At 49.1% G+C, this 22,944-nt stretch overlaps 1 protein-coding gene across 1 annotated transcript in view; it reads left to right on the top strand.

The window, feature by feature from the left end:
* Positions 1–1,656: 1,656 nt before the first annotated feature.
* EPRS1 (glutamyl-prolyl-tRNA synthetase 1) overlaps positions 1,657–22,944 on the top strand; it is a 112,782-nt gene continuing 91,494 nt past the window's right edge. The window contains 3 exon segments of the mRNA XM_044292339.1: positions 1,657–1,779; positions 14,103–14,187; positions 14,902–15,001. Of these exon segments, the coding sequence (XP_044148274.1) occupies positions 1,734–1,779; positions 14,103–14,187; positions 14,902–15,001 (231 nt within the window). The 5' untranslated portion in view covers positions 1,657–1,733.

Below are 22,944 nucleotides of genomic sequence, written 5' to 3'. Positions count from 1 at the left end.
TGCACACGACTGTATGCCCTCCGAGACATACGGTCTATGAGCGGGCCATATGTCCCGGACCGGCATTGATCGTGCGCACGGGAGCGCACAGCATCATAGATTACAATGATCCGGATTGCTCTCCATTCAGAATGCATTAGGATAAAACTGATCAGTTCTTTTCCGGTATTGAGCCCCTAGGATGGAACTCTATGCCGGAAAAGAATAACGCTAGTGTGAAAGTACCCTAACCCAAATATAGAGATGAAAAAGACACATACATGTAAAAGGTGTATTTATTAACCCTCGAATATCATATGTACTGGAAATATTGTTGCCTTTAGACTGTTATACAACAATTTGGAATCATAGATAATTGAAGGAAAAAGGCAACTCTTACCTGCGCAAGGTATTGAAAGGGTTAAAGCACCTGTGAGGGGTGGAGGTCACAGAAGGAAGCTACTGAATAGAGAAGCCTTTTGGATGTTTCAGTTGTCAACTTGTTTTCCTGCCGGGCTAAGCAGAAGGCGTGATTTCATATTGCAATACAATTGATGTTTTTGCTCTGATTTCTGCCATTAGTTTTAATAATTCTTTTTTTTTTTTCTTTGTGATTTCTTTGGTAACGTGTTCCAAATTTTAATCTGTCATTTTGCACCATAGTCTTGTGACTCCATCGCCCCCTGTAATACTACAAGAGATGCTACTGATGTTGGTCATTTATATCATGAGTAAGGACCAGCATGTAAAGGTCTGAAACGCGTAGATTTGACGGCCCTGCGTATGTGGAAGTTATTATACCGCTGTGACTAAAGGATTCCCTGCTACCAAGAGCTGGGTTTTCTCTCTTTTCTTCAATTTGGAATCATTGTACTATTGATCTGAAAGGACTCCAACCAGGCCTAAACAACATATCCCCATTTCTTCAACTGGAGTTTTAGATTTTTTTTTATTTGGACTTATTGCTAGCTTTATATTTTTATTTTTTCATTTTAAGCGCTTTTTTTTTTTTTTTTTGGGGGGGGGGGGGGGATATTTGATATACAGATATATGAATGACTATATTTCAAATATTACATATTAGATAGGCATTACTAGTGTGAGGTCGGACGGACATTTTTTCCTTGTATTTATTGCACCTTTAAATAATACTCTATATCTTTTTCGTATAACAATTGAGACGTGTCCACATATGACCAGATGATAGAGTGCCCCCCATCCTTTATATATATTTGTATTTATCCATATATTATACTTATATATTTCACTACGCTCTTTACGACTCTGGGTAGGTCGTGGGGTGCGCACCAATTTATTCTGAGGTATACTGGTGAAGCCACTAATTTCCATATTTTTAAAATTTAGCTTTTTTTTAAATATCCAAATCTCAGAGGACCCTTTGCCATGCCACTGAGCTGGAAGCTGATTGGTGGTTCAGGGCGCGATCAGCAGGGGCCGCTTCAGTCTTAGGAAGAAGCGCCCTCTAACTGTTTCCTAGCAACGAGCCCCCAGAGCTTTGATGTGACTTTTACCAGGCTTGCACACACAAGCATTTCAATGTGCGACACGTTGTCATTCCGAATCAAACATGGCGGCCTTTTACGCCTTGCCCACACTCAAAATGGCGGGGGCCGGAAGTGTGGCGGTGTTGTGGGCAGTGCTGGAGCACGTGAGCGGCGGAAGCGCCTTCTCTCTTTCTCATTCAGTCGGCGGCTTCGTGGCAGCGCCTGGGCTCGAGATCAGGAGAGAAAAGGATGGCGCTGAGTCTGACCGTGTCCAGCAGCCCGAGTCCTCCACTGGGTGAGGGGAGCTACGTCATTGGCCGTCCCGACTGCTTTCTGATAGAGCGCGTGCTGCGGGGAACTACAAGTCCCAGCGTGCCGTGGCATCCCCCAGTAGGCGTGGCGTGCTGGGACTTGTAGTTCCCGTCCTGCGGGAGGGGCGTGGTCTGCAGATTAGGGGCTGGCCGCAGCTGTCATGGCTTGCATGCTCTGTCATCATCTCTGTGTCATGGATTGCTGGCTGTGCTGGTACTTGTAGTCCCCATAGAGGCATATTTTTGATGTATCGGACGAACTAGAAGCCCCATCGTGCTCTGTTCGGTGCCTTGCAGAATGATGGTGCTTGTAGTTAAAGCATGCTCTGTCGGCTTCTCTATGACATTACCGATTTGACGCGTCCCTTTACGGTCTATCCCTGGGGTAGGCAAGCTTCTGTGACACTACCACTCCCAGCATGTTCTGTCGGCTTCTCTATGACATTACCGATTTGACGCGTCCCTTTACGGTCTATCCCTGGGGTAGGCAAGCTTCTGTGACACTACCACTCCCAGCATGTTCTGTCGGCTTCTCTATGACATTACCGATTTGACGCGTCCCTTTACGGTCTATCCCTGGGGTTGGCAAGCTTCTGTGACACTACCACTCCCAGCATGCTCTGTCGGCTTCTCTATGACATTACTGATTTGACACGTCCCTTTACGGTCGATCCCTGGGGTAGGCAGGCTTATGTGACACTACCACTCCCAGCATGCTCTGTCGGCTTCTCTATGACATTACCGATTTGACGCGTCCCTTTACGGTCTATCCCTGGGGTAGGCAAGCTTCTGTGACACTACCACTCCCAGCATGTTCTGTCGGCTTCTCTATGACATTACCGATTTGACGCGTCCCTTTACGGTCTATCCCTGGGGTTGGCAAGCTTCTGTGACACTACCACTCCCAGCATGCTCTGTCGGCTTCTCTATGACATTACTGATTTGACGCGTCCCTTTACAGTCGATCCCTGGGGTAGGCAGGCTTATGTGACACTACCACTCCCAGCATGCTCTGTCGGCTTCTCTATGACATTACCGATTTGACGCGTCCCTTTACGGTCTCTCGGAGGTTGGCAAGCTTCTGTGACACTACCACTCCCAGCATGCTCTGTCGGCTTCTCTATGACATTACCGATTTGATGCGTCCCTTTACGGTCTATCCCCGGGGTAGGCAAGCTTCTGTGACACTACCACTCCCAGCATGCTCTGTCGGCTTCTCTATGACATTACCGATTTGACGCATCCCTTTACGGTCTATCCCTGGGGTAGGCAAGCTTCTGTGACACTACCACTCCCAGCATGCTCTGTCGGCTTCTCTGTGACATTACCGATTTGACGCATCCCTTTTCTGTCTATCCCTGGGGTAGGCAAGCTTCTGTGACACTACCACTCCCAGCATGCTCTGTCGGCTTCTCTATGACATTACTGATTTGACGCGTCCCTTTACAGTCTATCCCTGGGGTAGGCAGGCTTATGTGACACTACCACTCCCAGCATGCTCTGTCGGCTTCTCTATGACATTACCGATTTGATGCGTCCCTTTACGGTCGATCCCTGGGGTTGGCAAGCTTCTGTGACACTACCACTCCCAGCATGCTCTGTCGGCTTCTCTATGACATTACCGATTTGACGCATCCCTTTACGGTCTATCCCTGGGGTAGGCAAGCTTCTGACACTACCACTCCCAGCATGCTCTGTCGGCTTCTCTATGACATTACTGATTTTGACGCGTCCCTTTACGGTTGATCCCTGGGCTAGGCAGGCTTATGTGACACTACCACTCCCAGCATGCTCTGTCGGCTTCTCTATGACATTACCGATTTGACGCATCCCTTTACGGTCTATCCCTGGGGTAGGCAAGCTTCTGACACTACCACTCCCAGCATGCTCTGTCGGCTTCTCTATGACATTACTGATTTTGACGCGTCCCTTTTCGGTCGATCCCTGGGGTTGGCAAGCTTATGTGACACTACCACTCCCAGCATGCTCTGTCGGCTTCTCTATGACATTACCGATTTGATGCGTCCCTTTACGGTCGATCCCTGGGGTTGGCAAGCTTCTGTGACACTACCACTCCCAGCATGCTCTGTCGGCTTCTCTATGACATTACCGATTTGATGCGTCCCTTTACGGTCGATCCCTGGGGTTGGCAAGCTTCTGTGACACTACCACTCCCAGCATGCTCTGTCGGCTTCTCTATGACATTACCGATTTGACGCGTCCCTTTACGGTCGATCCCTGGGGTTGGCAAGCTTCTGTGACACTACCACTCCCAGCATGCTCTGTCGGCTTCTCTATGACATTACCGATTTGACGCGTCCCTTTATGGTCTATCCCTGGGGTTGGCAAGCTTCTGTGACACTACCACTCCCAGCATGCTCTGTCGGCTTCTCTATGACATTACCGATTTGACGCGTCCCTTTACGGTCTATCCCTGGGGTTGGCAAGCTTCTGTGACACTACCACTCCCAGCATGCTCTGTCGGCTTCTCTATGACATTACTGATTTGACACGTCCCTTTACGGTCTCTCGGAGGTTGGCAAGCTTCTGTGACACTACCACTCCCAGCATGCTCTGTCGGCTTCTCTGTGACATTACCGATTTGACGCGTCCCTTTACGGTCTCTCGGAGGTTGGCAAGCTTCTGTGACACTACCACTCCCAGCATGCTCTGTCGGCTTCTCTATGACATTACCGATTTGATGCGTCCCTTTACGGTCGATCCCTGGGGTTGGCAAGCTTCTGTGACACTACCACTCCCAGCATGCTCTGTCGGCTTCTCTATGACATTACCGATTTGATGCGTCCCTTTACGGTCGATCCCTGGGGTTGGCAAGCTTCTGTGACACTACCACTCCCAGCATGCTCTGTCGGCTTCTCTATGACATTACCGATTTGACGCGTCCCTTTATGGTCGATCCCTGGGGTTGGCAAGCTTCTGTGACACTACCACTCCCAGCATGCTCTGTCGGCTTCTCTATGACATTACCGATTTGACGCGTCCCTTTATGGTCTATCCCTGGGGTTGGCAAGCTTCTGTGACACTACCACTCCCAGCATGCTCTGTCGGCTTCTCTATGACATTACCGATTTGACGCGTCCCTTTACGGTCTATCCCTGGGGTTGGCAAGCTTCTGTGACACTACCACTCCCAGCATGCTCTGTCGGCTTCTCTGTGACATTACCGATTTGACGCGTCCCTTTACGGTCTCTCGGAGGTTGGCAAGCTTCTGTGACACTACCACTCCCAGCATGCTCTGTCGGCTTCTCTATGACATTACCGATTTGATGCGTCCCTTTACGGTCTATCCCCGGGGTAGGCAAGCTTCTGTGACACTACCACTCCCAGCATGCTCTGTCGGCTTCTCTATGACATTACCGATTTGACGCATCCCTTTACGGTCTATCCCTGAGGTAGGCAAGCTTCTGTGACACTACCACTCCCAGCATGCTCTGTCGGCTTCTCTGTGACATTACCGATTTGACGCATCCCTTTACGGTCTATCCCTGGGGTAGGCAAGCTTCTGTGACACTACCACTCCCAGCATGCTCTGTCGGCTTCTCTATGACATTACTGATTTGACGCGTCCCTTTACAGTCGATCCCTGGGGTAGGCAGGCTTATGTGACACTACCACTCCCAGCATGCTCTGTCGGCTTCTCTATGACATTACCGATTTGACGCGTCCCTTTACGGTCTCTCGGAGGTTGGCAAGCTTCTGTGACACTACCACTCCCAGCATGCTCTGTCGGCTTCTCTATGACATTACCGATTTGATGCGTCCCTTTACGGTCTATCCCCGGGGTAGGCAAGCTTCTGTGACACTACCACTCCCAGCATGCTCTGTCGGCTTCTCTATGACATTACCGATTTGACGCATCCCTTTTCTGTCTATCCCTGGGGTAGGCAAGCTTCTGTGACACTACCACTCCCAGCATGCTCTGTCGGCTTCTCTATGACATTACTGATTTGACGCGTCCCTTTACAGTCTATCCCTGGGGTAGGCAGGCTTATGTGACACTACCACTCCCAGCATGCTCTGTCGGCTTCTCTATGACATTACCGATTTGATGCGTCCCTTTACGGTCGATCCCTGGGGTTGGCAAGCTTCTGTGACACTACCACTCCCAGCATGCTCTGTCGGCTTCTCTATGACATTACCGATTTGACGCATCCCTTTACGGTCTATCCCTGGGGTAGGCAAGCTTCTGACACTACCACTCCCAGCATGCTCTGTCGGCTTCTCTATGACATTACTGATTTTGACGCGTCCCTTTACGGTCGATCCCTGGGGTAGGCAGGCTTATGTGACACTACCACTCCCAGCATGCTCTGTCGGCTTCTCTATGACATTACCGATTTGACGCATCCCTTTACGGTCTATCCCTGGGGTAGGCACGCTTCTGACACTACCACTCCCAGCATGCTCTGTCGGCTTCTCTATGACATTACTGATTTTGACGCGTCCCTTTGCGGTCGATCCCTGGGGTTGGCAAGCTTCTGTGACACTACCACTCCCAGCATGCTCTGTCGGCTTCTCTATGACATTACCGATTTGATGCGTCCCTTTACGGTCGATCCCTGGGGTTGGCAAGCTTCTGTGACACTACCACTCCCAGCATGCTCTGTCGGCTTCTCTATGACATTACCGATTTGATGCGTCCCTTTACGGTCGATCCCTGGGGTTGGCAAGCTTCTGTGACACTACCACTCCCAGCATGCTCTGTCGGCTTCTCTATGACATTACCGATTTGACGCGTCCCTTTACGGTCGATCCCTGGGGTTGGCAAGCTTCTGTGACACTACCACTCCCAGCATGCTCTGTCGGCTTCTCTATGACATTACCGATTTGACGCGTCCCTTTATGGTCTATCCCTGGGGTAGGCAGGCTTATGTGACACTACCACTCCCAGCATGCTCTGTCGGCTTCTCTGTGACATTACCGATTTGACGCATCCCTTTACGGTCGATCCCTGGGGTAGGCAAGCTTCTGTGACACTACCACTCCCAGCATGCTCTGTCGGCTTCTCTATGACATTACCGATTTGACGCGTCCCTTTATGGTCTATCCCTGGGGTTGGCAAGCTTCTGTGACACTACCACTCCCAGCATGCTCTGTCGGCTTCTCTATGACATTACCGATTTGATGCGTCCCTTTACGGTCGATCCCTGGGGTTGGCAAGCTTCTGTGACACTACCACTCCCAGCATGCTCTGTCGGCTTCTCTATGACATTACCGATTTGACGCGTCCCTTTATGGTCTATCCCTGGGGTTGGCAAGCTTCTGTGACACTACCACTCCCAGCATGCTCTGTCGGCTTCTCTATGACATTACCGATTTGATGCGTCCCTTTACGGTCGATACCTGGGGTTAGCAAGCTTCTGTGACACTACCACTCCCAGCATGCTCTGTCGGCTTCTCTATGACATTACCGATTTGACGCGTCCCTTTATGGTCTATCCCTGGGGTTGGCAAGCTTCTGTGACACTACCACTCCCAGCATGCTATGTCGGCTTCTCTATGACATTACCGATTTGACGCGTCCCTTTATGGTCTATCCCTGGGGTTGGCAAGCTTCTGTGACACTACCACTCCCAGCATGCTCTGTCGGCTTCTCTATGACATTACCGATTTGACGCGTCCCTTTATGGTCTATCCCTGGGGTTGGCAAGCTTCTGTGACACTACCACTCCCAGCATGCTCTGTCGGCTTCTGTATGACATTACCGATTTGATGCGTCCCTTTACGGTCTCTCGGAGGTTGGCAAGCTTCTGTGACACTACCACTCCCAGCATGCTCTGTCGGCTTCTCTATGACATTACTGATTTGACGCGTCCCCTTACGGTCTATCCCTGAGGTTGGCAAGCTTCTGTGACACTACCACTCCCAGCATGCTCTGTCGGCTTCTCTATGACATTACCGATTTGACGCGTCCCTTTATGGTCTATGCCTGGGGTTGGCAAGCTTCTGTGACACTACCACTCCCAGCATGCTCTGTCGGCTTCTCTATGACATTACCGATTTGATGCGTCCCTTTACGGTCGATCCCTGGGGTTGGCAAGCTTCTGTGACACTACCACTCCCAGCATGCTCTGTCGGCTTCTCTGTGACATTACCGATTTGACGCGTCCCTTTACGGTCTATCCCTGGGGTAGGCAAGCTTCTGTGACACTACCACTCCCAGCATGCTCTGTCGGCTTCTCTATGACATTACCGATTTGACGCGTCCCTTTATGGTCTATCCCTGGGGTTGGCAAGCTTCTGTGACACTACCACTCCCAGCATGCGCACCTGCCTGGCTGTTCTCCCGCAGAAGTGTATGGAGCATGCTGGGAGTTGTAGTCTCACAACCACTAGAGGTTGCTGGTCCCTGTTCTAGCCATCAGGTGGTGGGAACCCTGCGCAAAATGACACTTGGAAGCAAGGCGTGTAATATTACATGGCAGGGGCGATATTACTGGGGGTATGTGTGTGTACCCCAATAATCTTCATGTGATCGAATAGGGAGCGTGCCCTGGGGTTATCCAGTTGTCACATGTATGACGCGGAGGCTTCCTCTGCTCCTGACATCTCCTCCTCGTGTTATGTACCTCCGCGGCGTTACACGCCAGACGTGTGACTGAATGGGGCCCCGTACCCTGATAGGACCCGGGACTTTTTTTTAACGATGGCATAAAATGACTAAATGAGCGCCAATCCACCGCCGTTTCTCGAGGTCACCCATGTGTCCAGATGTCCGTGTGGAGACCAGGGAAGCGTTGGAATGAACACATACCAGACTGGCTCTTCAGAAACTACAACTCCCAGAATGCCTCCTTCCCTACTTCTATGGGAGTTAGAAGAGCAGACGAGCATGTTTGCATGCTGGGAGTTGTAGTTTTACAGTCCAGAAGGTTGCTGGTAATTTCAGGACGTGTAGGCACTGCCCACTCAGAGGCGGATTTACAGAAGCCACTCCCATTTTCAGACCGGTGTTCTGAGATATTTTCCTACCCGGCGAACTGAGCATGCTCAGTACAAGTGAAGTCCCCACCCACATACCGGCACAGCTTGAAGTTGCCAAGACACTGTTTTTTGGGACAGTCCCTGCAAATTTGGGACTGTTGGGAACTATGGGCACAGGAGATGCAGGGGGTCGGTAAGGTGATTTTTTTTAATTTATTTTTTTATACCATTTTGTATGTTTTTTTTTTTAGCTGGCTGAACCACCCCTTTTAAAGGTCAGCTCCTGAGGGGTATATGGACGTCATAGAGGGCAGTATCCCTTTATAGCGCCGCCCTAGGGGAGGTGGGGGTGTCCATACCCATGATGATCCCCTTACTGCCAGGCCGGCCCCTACTACAGAAATGGGTGGTCACGTGGAGACGACCCTTTAAGTGGACCGCACAGATCTCGCGTAGGACCCAAACATCCAGTCATCAGCCATTTTAATCGCTCTCTGGAGGAGACTGGTTGGGAAGGGTCACTAGATTGGCTGCAACGGGTTCGGAGTGGGCAAAAAAAAAGTCACTATGGCAACCAATCATCGTGCAGCTTCCATTTTTGCAAATCAGAAAGGCAAGCTGAGCATTGTCAGACAGGTTAAAACCAGACAGTGACGCACCTTCAATTTAAAAATTTTTATTTTCTGATTGCAGTTTTTTTATTTTTTATTCTACTTCCAGTATCTGGTTATGGAGGGCGGCCATCTTGCCTAAGCTGCTAACAGCATTTAGGACAAACTTATTTTTTTTTCCGTGTCCGTTCAGTTTTTTTTTTTTTTTTCCCCCAGACCATATGCAGAATTATAAATTTCAAACGGTCCGCAAAAAAAAACAAAAAACGAAGTTACTCCGTGTGCATTCCGTTTCCGTATGTCCGCTCTGCAAAAAATAAATAAAAAATAGAACATTTCCTATTATTGTCTGCATTACGGACAAGGATAGGACTGTTCTATTAGGGGGCGGCTGTTCCCGTTCCACAAAATATGAAATGCGTCATCCATATTTTTTGCGGACCGCAAAACACATACGGTCGTGTGCATGAGCCCTTAGAGAGATGATTTGCGGCAGCCACATGGGCCACAGACACAGTAGTTTTTGACTTTTCTAGGCATGTTCTGTGACCTGTGCAGGTGAGGAGGGAGCAGATAAGCTGTGACATCGCCTATTGTGTATGGAGGATCATGTCTTATCTATACACAGAGGTGTTACCTGGCATTGCAATTCTGCCTAGGATGATAAGCAGATAACTTCAGTAAAGATATCTGTACAGAGGAAGAAGTGGAGACTATTATTAAGCTTAGTGGCCAGTGCGAAACCTGCAGGATTTTATAGCTTTTGTTTTAAAATATAGATATGAGCATGGGAAATGAAAAATATCATCCAAAATTCTTAATAAATAAATATATATATATATATATATATATATGAAAACATGATATAGACAATAGGTTGTTTCCTGATGACACTTTCCCAATCGCTTGAGACCCCCTATCAGGGTGATTGGGGTTGGCGATATTATTCCTCTTGTCTCATCACCCCTCGCCCGTGCTGCGGGTACGTCTCCAGCCATGAACACTACGTTATGTGCCTGTTCTGCGGTCGCAGGTTGTGATGCCTTTCATCCTAGATATGACCATCCCATCAGAACGATCTGCATCTCAAGCGCCGGATGGGTTTGCTACGGCCAGGCTACTTGGTGATGTCATGCTGATAGTTTCGTGGCCCCAAAGTAGGTGACAGGGTCCCTTTAAAGCGGAAACGTCTGTGATTTGATGGATTAGTGATTTTCGTGGCGACTTCTCTTTTAAAGGGGTTGTCTGGGAAAGATTATCAGATCTGCGTTGGTGCGATGCCTGGAACTCCCTCGGATCAGCTGTTAGACGAGGCCGGGCGCCCAGTGAGCACTGTGGCCGCCTCCTAGCTCAGTGACATCACCGTACATCGGTCACATGACCTGGTTACAGCTCAGCCCCATTCAAGTGAGTGGGGATTACCGCAATACCAAGCACTGCCATTACACTATGTCCGGTGCTGTGCTCGGTGACCTGCCCGGCGGCCGCAACGCTCGCCAGAGCTCCGGTGAGCATCACGGCCCCCTGAAACAGCTGATCAGCGGGGGTGCTGGGTCTTGGACCTCTGCCGATCCTGAGGATAGGTCATCATTATCAATTCCTGGATAACCCCTTAAAGGGAACCTGTCACCTGGATTTTGGGTATAGAGCTGAGGACATGGGTTGCTAGATGGCCGCTAGCACATCCGCAATATCCAGTCCCCATAGCTCTGTGTGCTTTTATTGTGTAAAAAAAACGATTCGATACATATGCAAATTACCCTGAGATGAGTCCTGTACGTGAGATGAGTCAGGGACATGACTCATCTCAGGTTAATTTGCATATGTATCAAATCAGTTTTTTTACACAATAAAAGCACACAGAGCTATGGGGACTGGGTATTGCGGATGTGCTAGTGGCCATCTAGCAACCCATGTCCTCAGCTCTATACACAAAATCCCGGTGACAGGTTCCCTTTAAAGCCTATAGAAGTAATACGTATCGTAAGACCCCCAAGGCGGGGGGGGGGGGCAGCAGCCACCATACAGAGGGATAGCCCTCTCTCTCACCTCTGGAATATGACATGCTGCCCTTACTCAGTAATGCTGTATGACAAGGAGCCCTTTTTCTGATCCGAGCTGATTAATGGCCGGAAGATGATGCATAATGGATGATAAATTAAGGGCAACTTCACCCGGGAGCGAAGCTAATGGATTACTGAAAATGGCCTGGCTTTATCGTAGGATAGTGATTCAGAGCGCGTCTACGAGGCGGATCCACGGCAGCGCTACTATGCATTTCTCTTTTTAATTTATATTTTTTTTTTTCATATAGTTTACTGGAAATCTTCAGCTTTTTCCACCCCTGGCATATTGAGTTAACACTTTTTGCGATCGTCGTTTTATGTTTGCAGCTCCTCTACAGAACTATATGTTTCCACGGTACCAGACTACAAACTGCGCAGTCAGATCTTGCGGTTATGTTGCCTCTCCGTGATTACCCCACTGACCTGACAAATGTTAGTATGGGCTGGGGGGGGGGGGTGAGATTGAAGAGAGTGTGACTGCAGCATCTGACTACACAGGGTTGGTTTGTAGTCTGTTACCATGGAGACGTAGCTTTGAACGTTATTTAAATATTTAGTGAAGACTAGTTGCTTCATTTTTCATTTTAGGTTAGGGTCCTGCTCTGTTGGCCATCTTTCTTGGAGACATTATGGGTGCTTAAAACTCACCTGTCGCTAGTGGTCCTTTTGTTTTGTTTTTTGGTTGTTTAAGTGTTTTTTTTTCTAGTATTAATTGCCTTTCCTCAGGATAAGTCATCAATGTCTGAACAGTGGGGGTCCAGCTCCTGGTGCCCCCGCCGATCAACACTGTGACCTCTCCTAGGCCAGTACTGAGGATAGATCATCAATATAAGAGTCCTGGAAAACCCCTTTAACTCCTGCAGCCTACCCGGCCGTATAAAACGAGTTCTCAGTCGGTCTTGGAGAAGCCTTTAATAACAGGTTGAACTTTTTATTATCGTAAATCCGAGTTGAATGCCTCGTATTTGGAAAGTCAGGGTGTGTGAAGTTGAGGGATTTTCTAGCAGGCCTTTCCCAGGAGCCAGGACTCCAGTGCTTCCAGTAAATTACCGCCGTCGTCTAACTTTTTGGGTTCTTTGGATGATTGACAGTTCTTATTGTCAGACAAATAAAAATGAAACCCTTCTGGATCAATATCTTGGAGGCCTCTGGGCTTGTACCAGAAAAACCTGTTCTGCAGATGATTGTAATGTTCCTGACACTGTATTGCAGCCCAGTCATGCGCTTTGTAGCTCGTCAACATGTCGGAGAAGTAAATTATGTTTATGTTTAGACCGGAGGTCCCTTTAAGGCCTCATTCACACATACGTGGATTTTCACGGACCACGGTCCATGAAAACCCGTCCTGCACGAGCGCACCGCGTAATTGGTTGCTATGATGCCGTGCGCTTCGTGCTGCCGCTGTACAGTAATACTCTATATGGGGCCGTAAAAAATGCGGACAGCACACAGTGTTCCGCGGCTTCGCAAAAAAACGCAATAGCGGACAAGAATAGGCATTTTCTATTATAGTGCCGGCCATGTGCACATGGCCGGTGTCAGTGTTTTGCGGATCCGCAAAACACTTACTGATGTGTGAATGGACCCTGAAAGGAATGGGGACGTGTGTTGTTCGTGGAACACTAACGTGTCAATGATGTCCTCATGAGACCTTCCTTGTAAAGCTCTGCTCACGTTACATCAAGGGACCTATGTTCGGCATATATATTGGGAAAGCCCGTGGCCTCCATGGGTATCAGTTTACCGAACAGAGGCCACGAGTTTTTGTTCTTTGATTTTATTTTTTATTTTTTTTTCCCCCGTCTCCATTCGGCAGGTGTACATTGGTATACCTTTTTTTTTTTCCTGTGGTATGTGTAGTAGACTGTGCTATTCTTGGGCATAGGCTTTCTCTGGAGATCCTGGATGGTAGAAGAGCCTTACATGGTGGAGAAGATGTAAGATCAGATCACTAAATGGATCAAGACGAGACATCAAGAGCTCGGAGCTTCTTCAGCGTATCGATGATGCTGAAATCCAAAAACTCGTCTGACACCGTAGTCTTTGGACTGGAGGGCAGATTCCCGGACAGAGGCTGGTTACACCGGCACATATATACATAGCATTGTAGTTGAGCCTCGGCGATCCCTGCCCCCGGGGGAACTTCACTTTCATTGCTGTTTTTTCTCTTTTGTTGCTCGCTTTCTTTTTATGACCTGATTTCATTGTCCCATGAGCCACAATGGCCATAAATGTCTCATCTGTGCCGATGCTGTCCCTTTTGTGAGATGTTATAATTTGCTTTTCTTCTCCATGTAAGGCCAGAGCAGTGAAAAACTTGCAAGATTGCAGGATCAGACTACGCTGGGTTGGTTTGTAGTCTGTTACCATAGAGACAGGTCTGCATCGAAGCCGTATACAGAACATAGTAGGATATGTCAAATCCGTCATGCCTGATCCTGCTTCACGGGCTCCCTGTAGATATTAAATGGTCATTATATCTAGTGGATGTAGCGGACTGTGCATGGGCAGCTTTAGACCCCACACAAGATTATTTTTGTAATATCTCTTACACGCGTGTTACATAGCTTACTGCACATGAGTTGGGTAATGACACAGAATTTTCTACCTTGTTCCACCGAATTACTTTTTCCACTAATTCAGTCCTTTTGTGTTTTTTTATTTATTTATTTTTATTTTTTTCAGCCGTATTGTGGACTGTGCAACATCTAAAAGGGAAAGTAGAGGTTAATGTGGAGGACGGAAAAGAGACTGCCCTGCGAGTGTCAGAGTGAGTGCGTAATCTCTTCCTAACGCTCTTAATTTGTGCTATAGTTTGCTATGGTCATTGATAACACGCAATTGATCACACGGCCAAAATACACTTTGGAATAATTTGTCCGAAGGCTGAGGTGCGGGAAATTCACAACGGTGTCCAGTTTGAGTCTGCATTCACCCTATTCAGTGGGATAATCCATATGCGGCTACCCCCCCCCTGCCGCCCACTCAGAGACAGAACCTGTGAGTCCTGCTTCAACCCTGCTTTACATTTCCACCAACTAATACAGGCAAAAGTGTCAGCCACTGTGAGTTGGCGGGGGAAGGGGGGGCTAACAGGACTCGCATGTTGTTTCATAAGAGTCCTGGTGGCATTTTAACAGATTTTTACATGAGAATACTAAATTAAATAATAGAATCCTATAGATATATTTCCAAGCTCAGTATCTCCCCCTCTGCACTAGGCTGCGTTCGGGGAGGAGACCGTGGCATGAGTCTAGCAGAATCTTTAATGATCTTTATATTAGCCCTGACTCATGCCTGTTCTGGAATGTTTATTATAAGTGTATAGTGTGGTGATCAGATGGGTGTCAGATGTGCTGGAGTAGTCGTGGGGTCGGAGGGGTCCTGGGGAAGCAATGAGGGAGCAGGGTACATGGTGATTTTTCTGCCGCCTTCTGAAAATAATAATACGTATTTAAAACTTTTTTTCTCTTTTCTGTCACAGACACGTCTCTTTTACTGATGTGAACTCCATCATCAGGTACCTGGCCCGACTTGCTCCCCAGGCTGGATTACTAGGTTCAAATCTAATGGAGCAGACAGAGGTATGGATGAATAGTTGCTTTATAGGTTTGTCCAGGATTCGGAAAGTCTATCTCTTCCTGAAAAAGCGCCACCCCGTCCCCTTTCCTGACATGTCTGGTTTAGTAACTACTTGCATCACCCATGTAATAACAATTGTGGAGCATCCACTTATATGCATCTTGTCAGTCCTCTATTATTCCTACTCAATTGGTGAATGAACTGCCAGCAGTCTGCAATGGAGGTCTAGCTGAGTGTTATCAGTTTTTTTGCGGGTGTGGGGGGGGGGGGTGTGGGGTGTGTATACCTGCAGAGCCCGAAACCTCCTTGAAACGTTAGTGTTTCATCAGAGATTTCCATCAGTGATTGTGAGCCAAAAGAGAGAAGGTATAATTACGGGATTTTACTAAGTATGACGTAAAGTCATGATTTTATTAAAGACACAGAGGCGAGTATTGCTTTAACCTTTCTTTACTTCTACCATAGCAGCAAAGAGAAAAAAGAAGGTATACAGAATGGAAACCATAGTAACAGGCCCCTCCCCCTTATCCCAGTATATCCCTCCTTGTCTGCCTGGGCTCTTCCTCTTTCTTTGCGTCTCAACTATCGCTGTTCAACCAGAGTAACAGATGCCGAAACAACTGGGTAACGAAAAAACCTTTTGAACTCGTCGGCGTGGACCGCAACAACCGGACATCCGACTGGACCGGAACTGAGTAACTCCAAAACATGAAGCCGTTAGCCTCTCAACCTAGGAAAAAAGGATATAAAGAGAGAAAACCTTCTAAGAGCGTATTCCAGTGAATTAGAAAAAACACATAGGATCCATTTGTTGGAAACACTAACAGCTCTAAAATCCTGATCATAGGGTAAATTAACATTATACTTCAAGCCCAAAGGGTGGGTCCAGGGAGGGCAATACTCGCCTCCGTGTCTTTAATAAAATCATGACTTTACGTCATACTTAGTAAAATCCCGTAATTTTATAACAAGACACGGAGGCTCCTATTGCTTGTTTAAAGCTGAGCCACTAAAGAATCAAAAGCATGCGAAGCCGGTCTAAAGTAAAACTCGCGGAAAGTGGAGGATCTGGACCAATCCGCCAATCTCATAACATCTTCCAAGCGAGCCCCAGAGATTGTCATGGAAGTAGCTGCCGCACTGCGAACCGAATGTGCCGTGAAGATAGACGTATCAATCCCGGAAAGGGAGAGAATCCACTTAACCCAGCGAGATAAAGTAACACTGGTAACCGGGGCAAACTGGGCTGCGAAACGAGATGAACAAGTGGGGAAGAGAACGAGACCGCAACGGACGGGTTCTGTCCTCATATTCACGCAAGCACGCCACAGGACACAGTTGCGGTGACGCCGGAAAACGGGGATAAGAGACCGACCGGATACTGGTTTTCGTGCGACGGGAAATGTTAAAGTGGACCCCCTCCGGGGTAAAGGATCTAGCGTCCCAATCCTAAAGCACGCACATCCGAAACTCTCTTACAGGAGATTAGACAGAATAAAGTGACCAATTTGGCCGATAACTGACGTAATGACAAAAGATCATTCGAGGGACAACTGACCAAAAACGTTAAGACATCAGACACATCCCAGGTTGACGAAAACCGTGGCCGAGGTGGTCGGGCCAAACGTGAGCCCTTGAGCAAACGACAGACCAGGGGATGTTGACCCGCTGGACGTCCCTCGAACCCGTTATGCCTGGAGGAAATTGCTGACCTAAAGACATTGATGGTGCGGTAAGCCTTTCCTGCCTCAAAGAGTGAGGACAAGAAGGCCAAGATGGAATTTACAGGAGCCGCAACGGGATCCAAAGTCCGGTCGACGCACCAGCGAGACCAAGAACCCCAGGCGGCTCGATTAAGCCCGTCTCGTCCCGGGCGCCCAAGCGCAGTCCAATAGGAACCTAGTTGTTCCTGAAAGTCCAGCGCCTCCTCCTGGACTCCCGAGATCTTGCAAGCCAGGAGGCGTAGCGATCCGTTCTGCAGAAGTGGGTGAAACTCTCCTGCAGGCCCTCTGAGCAGAGACAACTGAGCGGGAAGGAGAAGCGGAAGATCCACCAGAAGTTCCAGGATTTGAGGGAACCAGGACTGGGCTCTCCAGAATGGAACGATCAGAACCAGGCTCGCCAACTGCTGACGAACCTGAATGAGCACCCGTGGGATGAGCGCAAAGGGAGGGAATGCGTACATCAAGCGCGCCTCCCCAATGCTGAAGCAGAGCGTCCACTGCCTCCGCCAAGGGATCCGGCCTCCAGCTGAAGAACCTGGGCAGTTGTGTATTCAAACGGGAAGCGAACAGGTCGACTGCAAAGGGACCCCATAGAGAAGAAATAGCGGAAAAAAACCGTCTCGTCTAACTTCCAATCGCTGGAGTCCGATGTGTAGCGTGAACTCCAGTCCGCTAGAGTATTGTGAAGGCCTGGAAGGTATTCGGCCACCACCGAAATGTTCCTGTCGAGACAAAACTCCCAAAAATCCTTCGCTAAATGGGTCAGAACCACAGACCGTGTGCCACCCATACAATTGACATACCTGACCGCTGAGATGTTGTCCATGCGGAGTCTGATGGCTGAACTGACCACACCATTGGCAAAACTGCGAATGGCAAACGACCCTGCTAGAAGTTCCAGGGCGTTGATGTGAAGCCGGGATTCTTCCTGAGACCATGGACCGCCTGTGGAAACTCCACTGCAATGTGCTCCCCATCCGTGCAGGCTCGCATCGGATTCTATGACCAGATCCGGTTGGGGACCCACGATCGCTCTGCCATTCCACACTGACAGGTTGTGGATCCACCATCTCATTTCGTCCTTTGTCTCTGCATCCAATGTGACCAAATCCGCGTAGGAGGCCCCCGACCGAAGGTGAGCAATTTTGAGGCGCTGCAACGCCCGATAATGGAGGGGAGCTGGAAAGATGGCCTGAATCGAGGAGGCCAGAAGTCCGATTATCCTTGCTAAGTGTCGCAACGACATCTGAGGAAGACGTAGGGCGTGCTTCAGTTCCTTGCGGATGGACTTGATCTTTGACAGTGGGAGACTGAGGGATAACTCTTCCGAGTCCACCTGGAACCCCAGGAATTCCATGGATCTGGACGGAATTAAACAGGATTTCTCCTGGTTGATAATGAACCCCAGGTTGGAAACGAGCGACACCGTCAAGTGGAGGTGCCTCAACAGTAGAGTCTGCGAGTGGGCCATGATCAAGATATCGTCCAGGTAGACGATTAGACGGACACCTCTGCTGCGAAGCCACGCCACCACAGGGCGCATGATCTTGGTAAAGCACCAGGGGGCGGAGGACAGGCCAAACGGCAGGCAGGTGAAGCGCCAAGTCCGACCGTTCCACAGGAACCGCAGCAGATCTCTGGAAGAAGGCGACACTGGGACTGTGAGGTAGGCGTCTTTGAGATCTATCTTGGCCAACCAATCGCCTGGAAGGAGTAGATCCCTCAAAAGATGGATGCCCTCCATCTTGAAATGTCGGTATTGTCACAAAAGCATTCAGTGCTTTCAGATTGATCACCGGGCGCATCTGACCCCCTTTCTTTTGCACCAGAAATATACTGCTGATTACTCCTCCTTGAGTCTCTGGTGCGCGTTCGATCGCGCCTTTTTGCAGAAGGTCCGACAGTTCCTTCTGAAATAGGGATCGTGCTGAACTGGACGGTGGTATCACCGGGGGGGCAGGGATGGAACTTGGATCGGCAATCAGATCTATCACGAACCCCTGTACAGCAGAAAGGACCCATTGGTCTGAGGTTATGCCTGACCACACATGAGAAAAGAATCGGAGTCTGCCCCCGACTAAATGGTCTAAAAAAGGGGGAGGACGAAGCATACAACTTACCAAATGGTCGACGGGAGCCTGGATTTCCCCTGAAACCTCGTGACCTGAAGGGAGCGCCTCGGGACGGAAAAAAGGACGGCTGGTGTCTCTGATCCTGGAGGGATGCTCTATAATTGAAGGAGCCTCTGCCGGAACCTCTGGCATGAAAATTGGAACGGCCGGACAGTCGGCCCCTAGAACTGCCGGCCCTGTTGGAAAAACGCCCCTGAAAGACTCGACGCATCGATGTCTGGGCCTTGTCAAGAGCCGTAAAGGCTCCAACATATTTTCCTAATTCTTTAATAAAGGAGTCGCCAAATAGCAACCCCTGGGCGTCTTTGCCCGCTTCAGTCAAAGCCAAGTTAGAGAGCTTTGGCTCGATTTTAATCAGGATCGCTTTTCGCCTTTCAATGGCGAGCGAGGTATTGGTGTTACCAGCCACGCATATGGCCCGCTGGGCCCAACCTCTTAACTCTACAGGGTCTACCTGGCTACCTGTCGCAATAGCGGACTCTGCCAAATCGAAATATTTTGCTAAAGGACCTGTAATGTCCAGTAGCTTGTCTTGGACTGTCTTCAAGGCTGCGTCTAGGCCTTTACGGGGGTTAAAACCCATCTTCGCCAAAAACTGGACCATCTTCGGATCCACTGATGGCGTCTCACACACTTTGTGTGGGACCAAAGGACGAGGGCACTCCGCTCGCAACTTATTCCGCGATTCTTTACTAAGCGAATTGCGCATGCGAGCCTCCATATATTGTGCCACATGAGTGGCGGGCATCCATTCCGCAGAGCGGGGATGGTGCAGCTCCTCGGGGTTAAACAACGGCTCCCCAGATGGATCCAATAAGAGATCCTCTGCTGACCCCTGTTGTAACAACGGGACTTCCGGGCCCACATTAAGAGCCGGATCTACGGAGATATCCGCCAAATCATCCTCCACCTCATCAGTCAAATCATAGACATTCTCATGAGTCTCCTCCTCCGACTCCCTATCAGAGTCTGACCTTGGCTCAGGTAGAGACCTGGCAGTCTTCCATGCCCGCGTTTTGTCTGCCTGGCGGGTACAAGCTCTTTTACGCGAACCGAGCGCGTTATCTTGCGATGGGGATGGCCCATCAATCTGAGGTGCTCTGGAGGTAATAGGAGATGGTCCAGGAGGTGGAACCAAACCCTGGGCGGTAGTAGTAGGACGCGCCATAAGGGCCTGCGATATAGACTGGGTCAATGCGGATGACATTGAGCCCATGGCGGTCATAATGGCATTTAGATATAGACCGTTGTAATGCCACCTCATGGTCGTCCGGGTGCATTACCTCGGACCTCCTATCCTGAGCAGGGGAAGCCCTGATCTACCTGGGGGGACTCGCTAGGGGCCACAGAGGCAACGGAACTCTTTCTCAGGGACATAGTATAGGATAAAGATGGCAGGAGTTAGTCACCCCAGCCGGAGCAGCAGAAATAGCCCTAGGGAAAAGAGAGAGAAAAGGGAATCATGTAATAACCATAGATTAACGTGGATAGAAGAAGAGGGAATAAAACACCCGCTTACAAGGGTCAGAGGAGCAGAGGCAAGCCGAAAGGGACGAGCTGTGCCGAGCGGTGCTGTCCGGTGTGCGCTGAGCGGAGGAACTCACAGAGACAGCGAGATCTCGCCGTCAGCAGCAGCCGGGCAAGAGGAGAGCGCCCGAAATCTCGATCTCGCGAGACTTCGGGCGGGAAGGAGAGGAGGAAGAAGGCAAAAGCGCGCGCAATGGCGGCGCAGACCGAGGTGACCAGGGAACAAGGTAAACAAATCGGAACGTCGGGAGGGGGCGGAAGAGCCGCAAGGACCGCAACAGAGGGCAATATAGCCGAAACGGAACGGCCACACCAATACCTGAGGGAAAAAAGGGGTCATAGACATATACTAAATAAAATACATATATCAATATATGACAGAAAGAAACTCTGATAAGAAACTAAGCCCCAAACTGAAAAGGGCGAATCAATAACCTGAACCAAGGACATATAATATAATATACCAGACCCTGGGCAACGCCACAGAGCTGGAGAGTACTTATCTGCCTGGTAGCAGCAAAGAAAGAGGAAGAGCCCAGGCAGACAAGGAGGGATATACTGGGATAAGGGGGAGGGGCCTGTTACTATGGTTTCCATTCTGTATACCTTTTTTCTCTTTGCTGCTATGGTAGAAGTAAAGAAAGGTTAAAGCAATAGGAGCCTCCGTGTCTTGTTATAAAATTGAAAGATTTTTGACCCCCATACAGCTCCTGGAGTTTATAACATGTCTGAGTTGCAGAGCTGATCTGGGCCTTCTAAGACCCAGCAGCTCCTGCAGTTAGCAGGCAATCAAGTGAGGCGTCTGGAGCAGGCTTGATCTGTATGCATTGCGCTCAATGAATAGAGATTGAAAGGCAGGGGCTGTTGTCTCTGCCTTCTCAATGGGCAGCCCAGTTGCCACTAACAATGGGCTCTCCGCTTCTGCAGCTGCATGACTGGTGTGCAGCTGCTTCCCTCCAAGGATGTTCAGGAGCGTCCTTGCAGTGATAAATGCGGACCTCCCAAACACTTAAAGGGGTTGTCTGACTTCAGCAAGTGGCCTTTATTATGTAGATAAAGTTAATACAAGGCACTTGCTAATGTATTTTTATCCATATTGCCTCCTTTGCTGGCTGGATTCATTTTTCCATCACATTATACACTGCTCATATCCAGGGTTTACGACCACTGCTGCAATCCAGCAGCCGTGGTCGTGCTGGCACACTATAGGAAAAAGTGGCTTTCTACTGGCCAGGGCCACGGGAGCGCACATAGACTGGTGCTTTTTCCTAGAGCATGCAAACACAGCCACTGCTGCTGGATTGCAGGGTGGTCGTAACCATGGAAACGAGCAGTGTATAATGCAATGGAAAAATGAATCCACGTTCATCAGTCACATGGCCTAGGAGCAGCTCAGTCCCATAGAAGAGAAGGGGGCTGAGCGTGATACCAAGCACAGCCACTGTACAGTGTACGACACTGTGCATGGTAAGCTGAGAGAAGGTTGCGGCACTCACAGGAGCCCCACCGATCAGATATTTGTGGCCGGTGGCTGCAGGACACGGTTTGGAAGACCCTCATTGTGGATATAAGTGGGGTCTGCACCTGTCAGACTTACATGTCACATCTAATAGCTCTGCCATAAATGGGTATGATGGGACAAACACTGCGTCCGGACTGCGCACGTCCACAGCAGTGTTAGTCCGTGGAGGACACTAATGGGCTGGACTGGTCACATGACTGTCCATCAGCAGCCATTTTGGAAAAGGTTCACCAGGCTTCAGGTAATTAATCGATACCATACACCCTGATGAGGCATGTTAAACCATCAGACCCTGGCACCAGTGGTTTAACTTGCAGCTTGGGCTACTTTCACATTAGCATTTTCAATTCCGCTATTGAGATCCGTCATAGGATCTCAATAGCAGAAGAAAACGCTCCAGTTTTATGCCCATTCATTGTCAAAGGGGCCAAACTGGAGGAAACAGAATGCACCAAAATGCATTCCGTTCCATTTGGTTGCGCTCCCATCGCGGACAGAATAACGCTGCAAGCGATGTGGTGCGGAGCAAGACAGATCCATTCTGACTCGCAATGTAAGTAAATGGGGACGGATCAGTTTTATCTGACACAATAGAAAACGGATCCGTCCCCCATTGATTTTCAATGTTCGTGATGGATCAGTCATGGCTATAGAAGACACAATACAGCCGGATCCGTTCATGACGGATGGATGCGGTTGTATTTTGGTAACGAAGCGTTTTTGCAGATCCATGACTGATACGCAAAAAATGCTAATGTGAAAGTAGCTTTAGTGTACCGTCCCCAACACATCCGCAGCAGTGCACATACAGAGGCTCGCCCCTTTAAATCGAACATGTTAGGAGAAAGGACAGGCCCTCGAGATGCTTTGCATAGAGAGAAATGGTAAAATGTTCCATGCGGCAGTATTAAAGGGATTGTACAGGTTTAGAAGAATCCTGTTTTCTATCAGAAATAGCGTCACACCTGTTCAGTGGGTTGTATGTGTCTTATTGCAGTTCATCTCTATTTAAAGGTAAGGGTTGTCTTGTTTCAGTGTTT

The sequence above is a fragment of the Bufo gargarizans genome, chromosome 4 (genome assembly GCF_014858855.1).
Source record: "Bufo gargarizans isolate SCDJY-AF-19 chromosome 4, ASM1485885v1, whole genome shotgun sequence".
Classification (NCBI taxonomy): Eukaryota; Metazoa; Chordata; class Amphibia; order Anura; family Bufonidae; genus Bufo; species Bufo gargarizans.
This window is presented reverse-complemented; position numbering and strand designations above follow the sequence as displayed.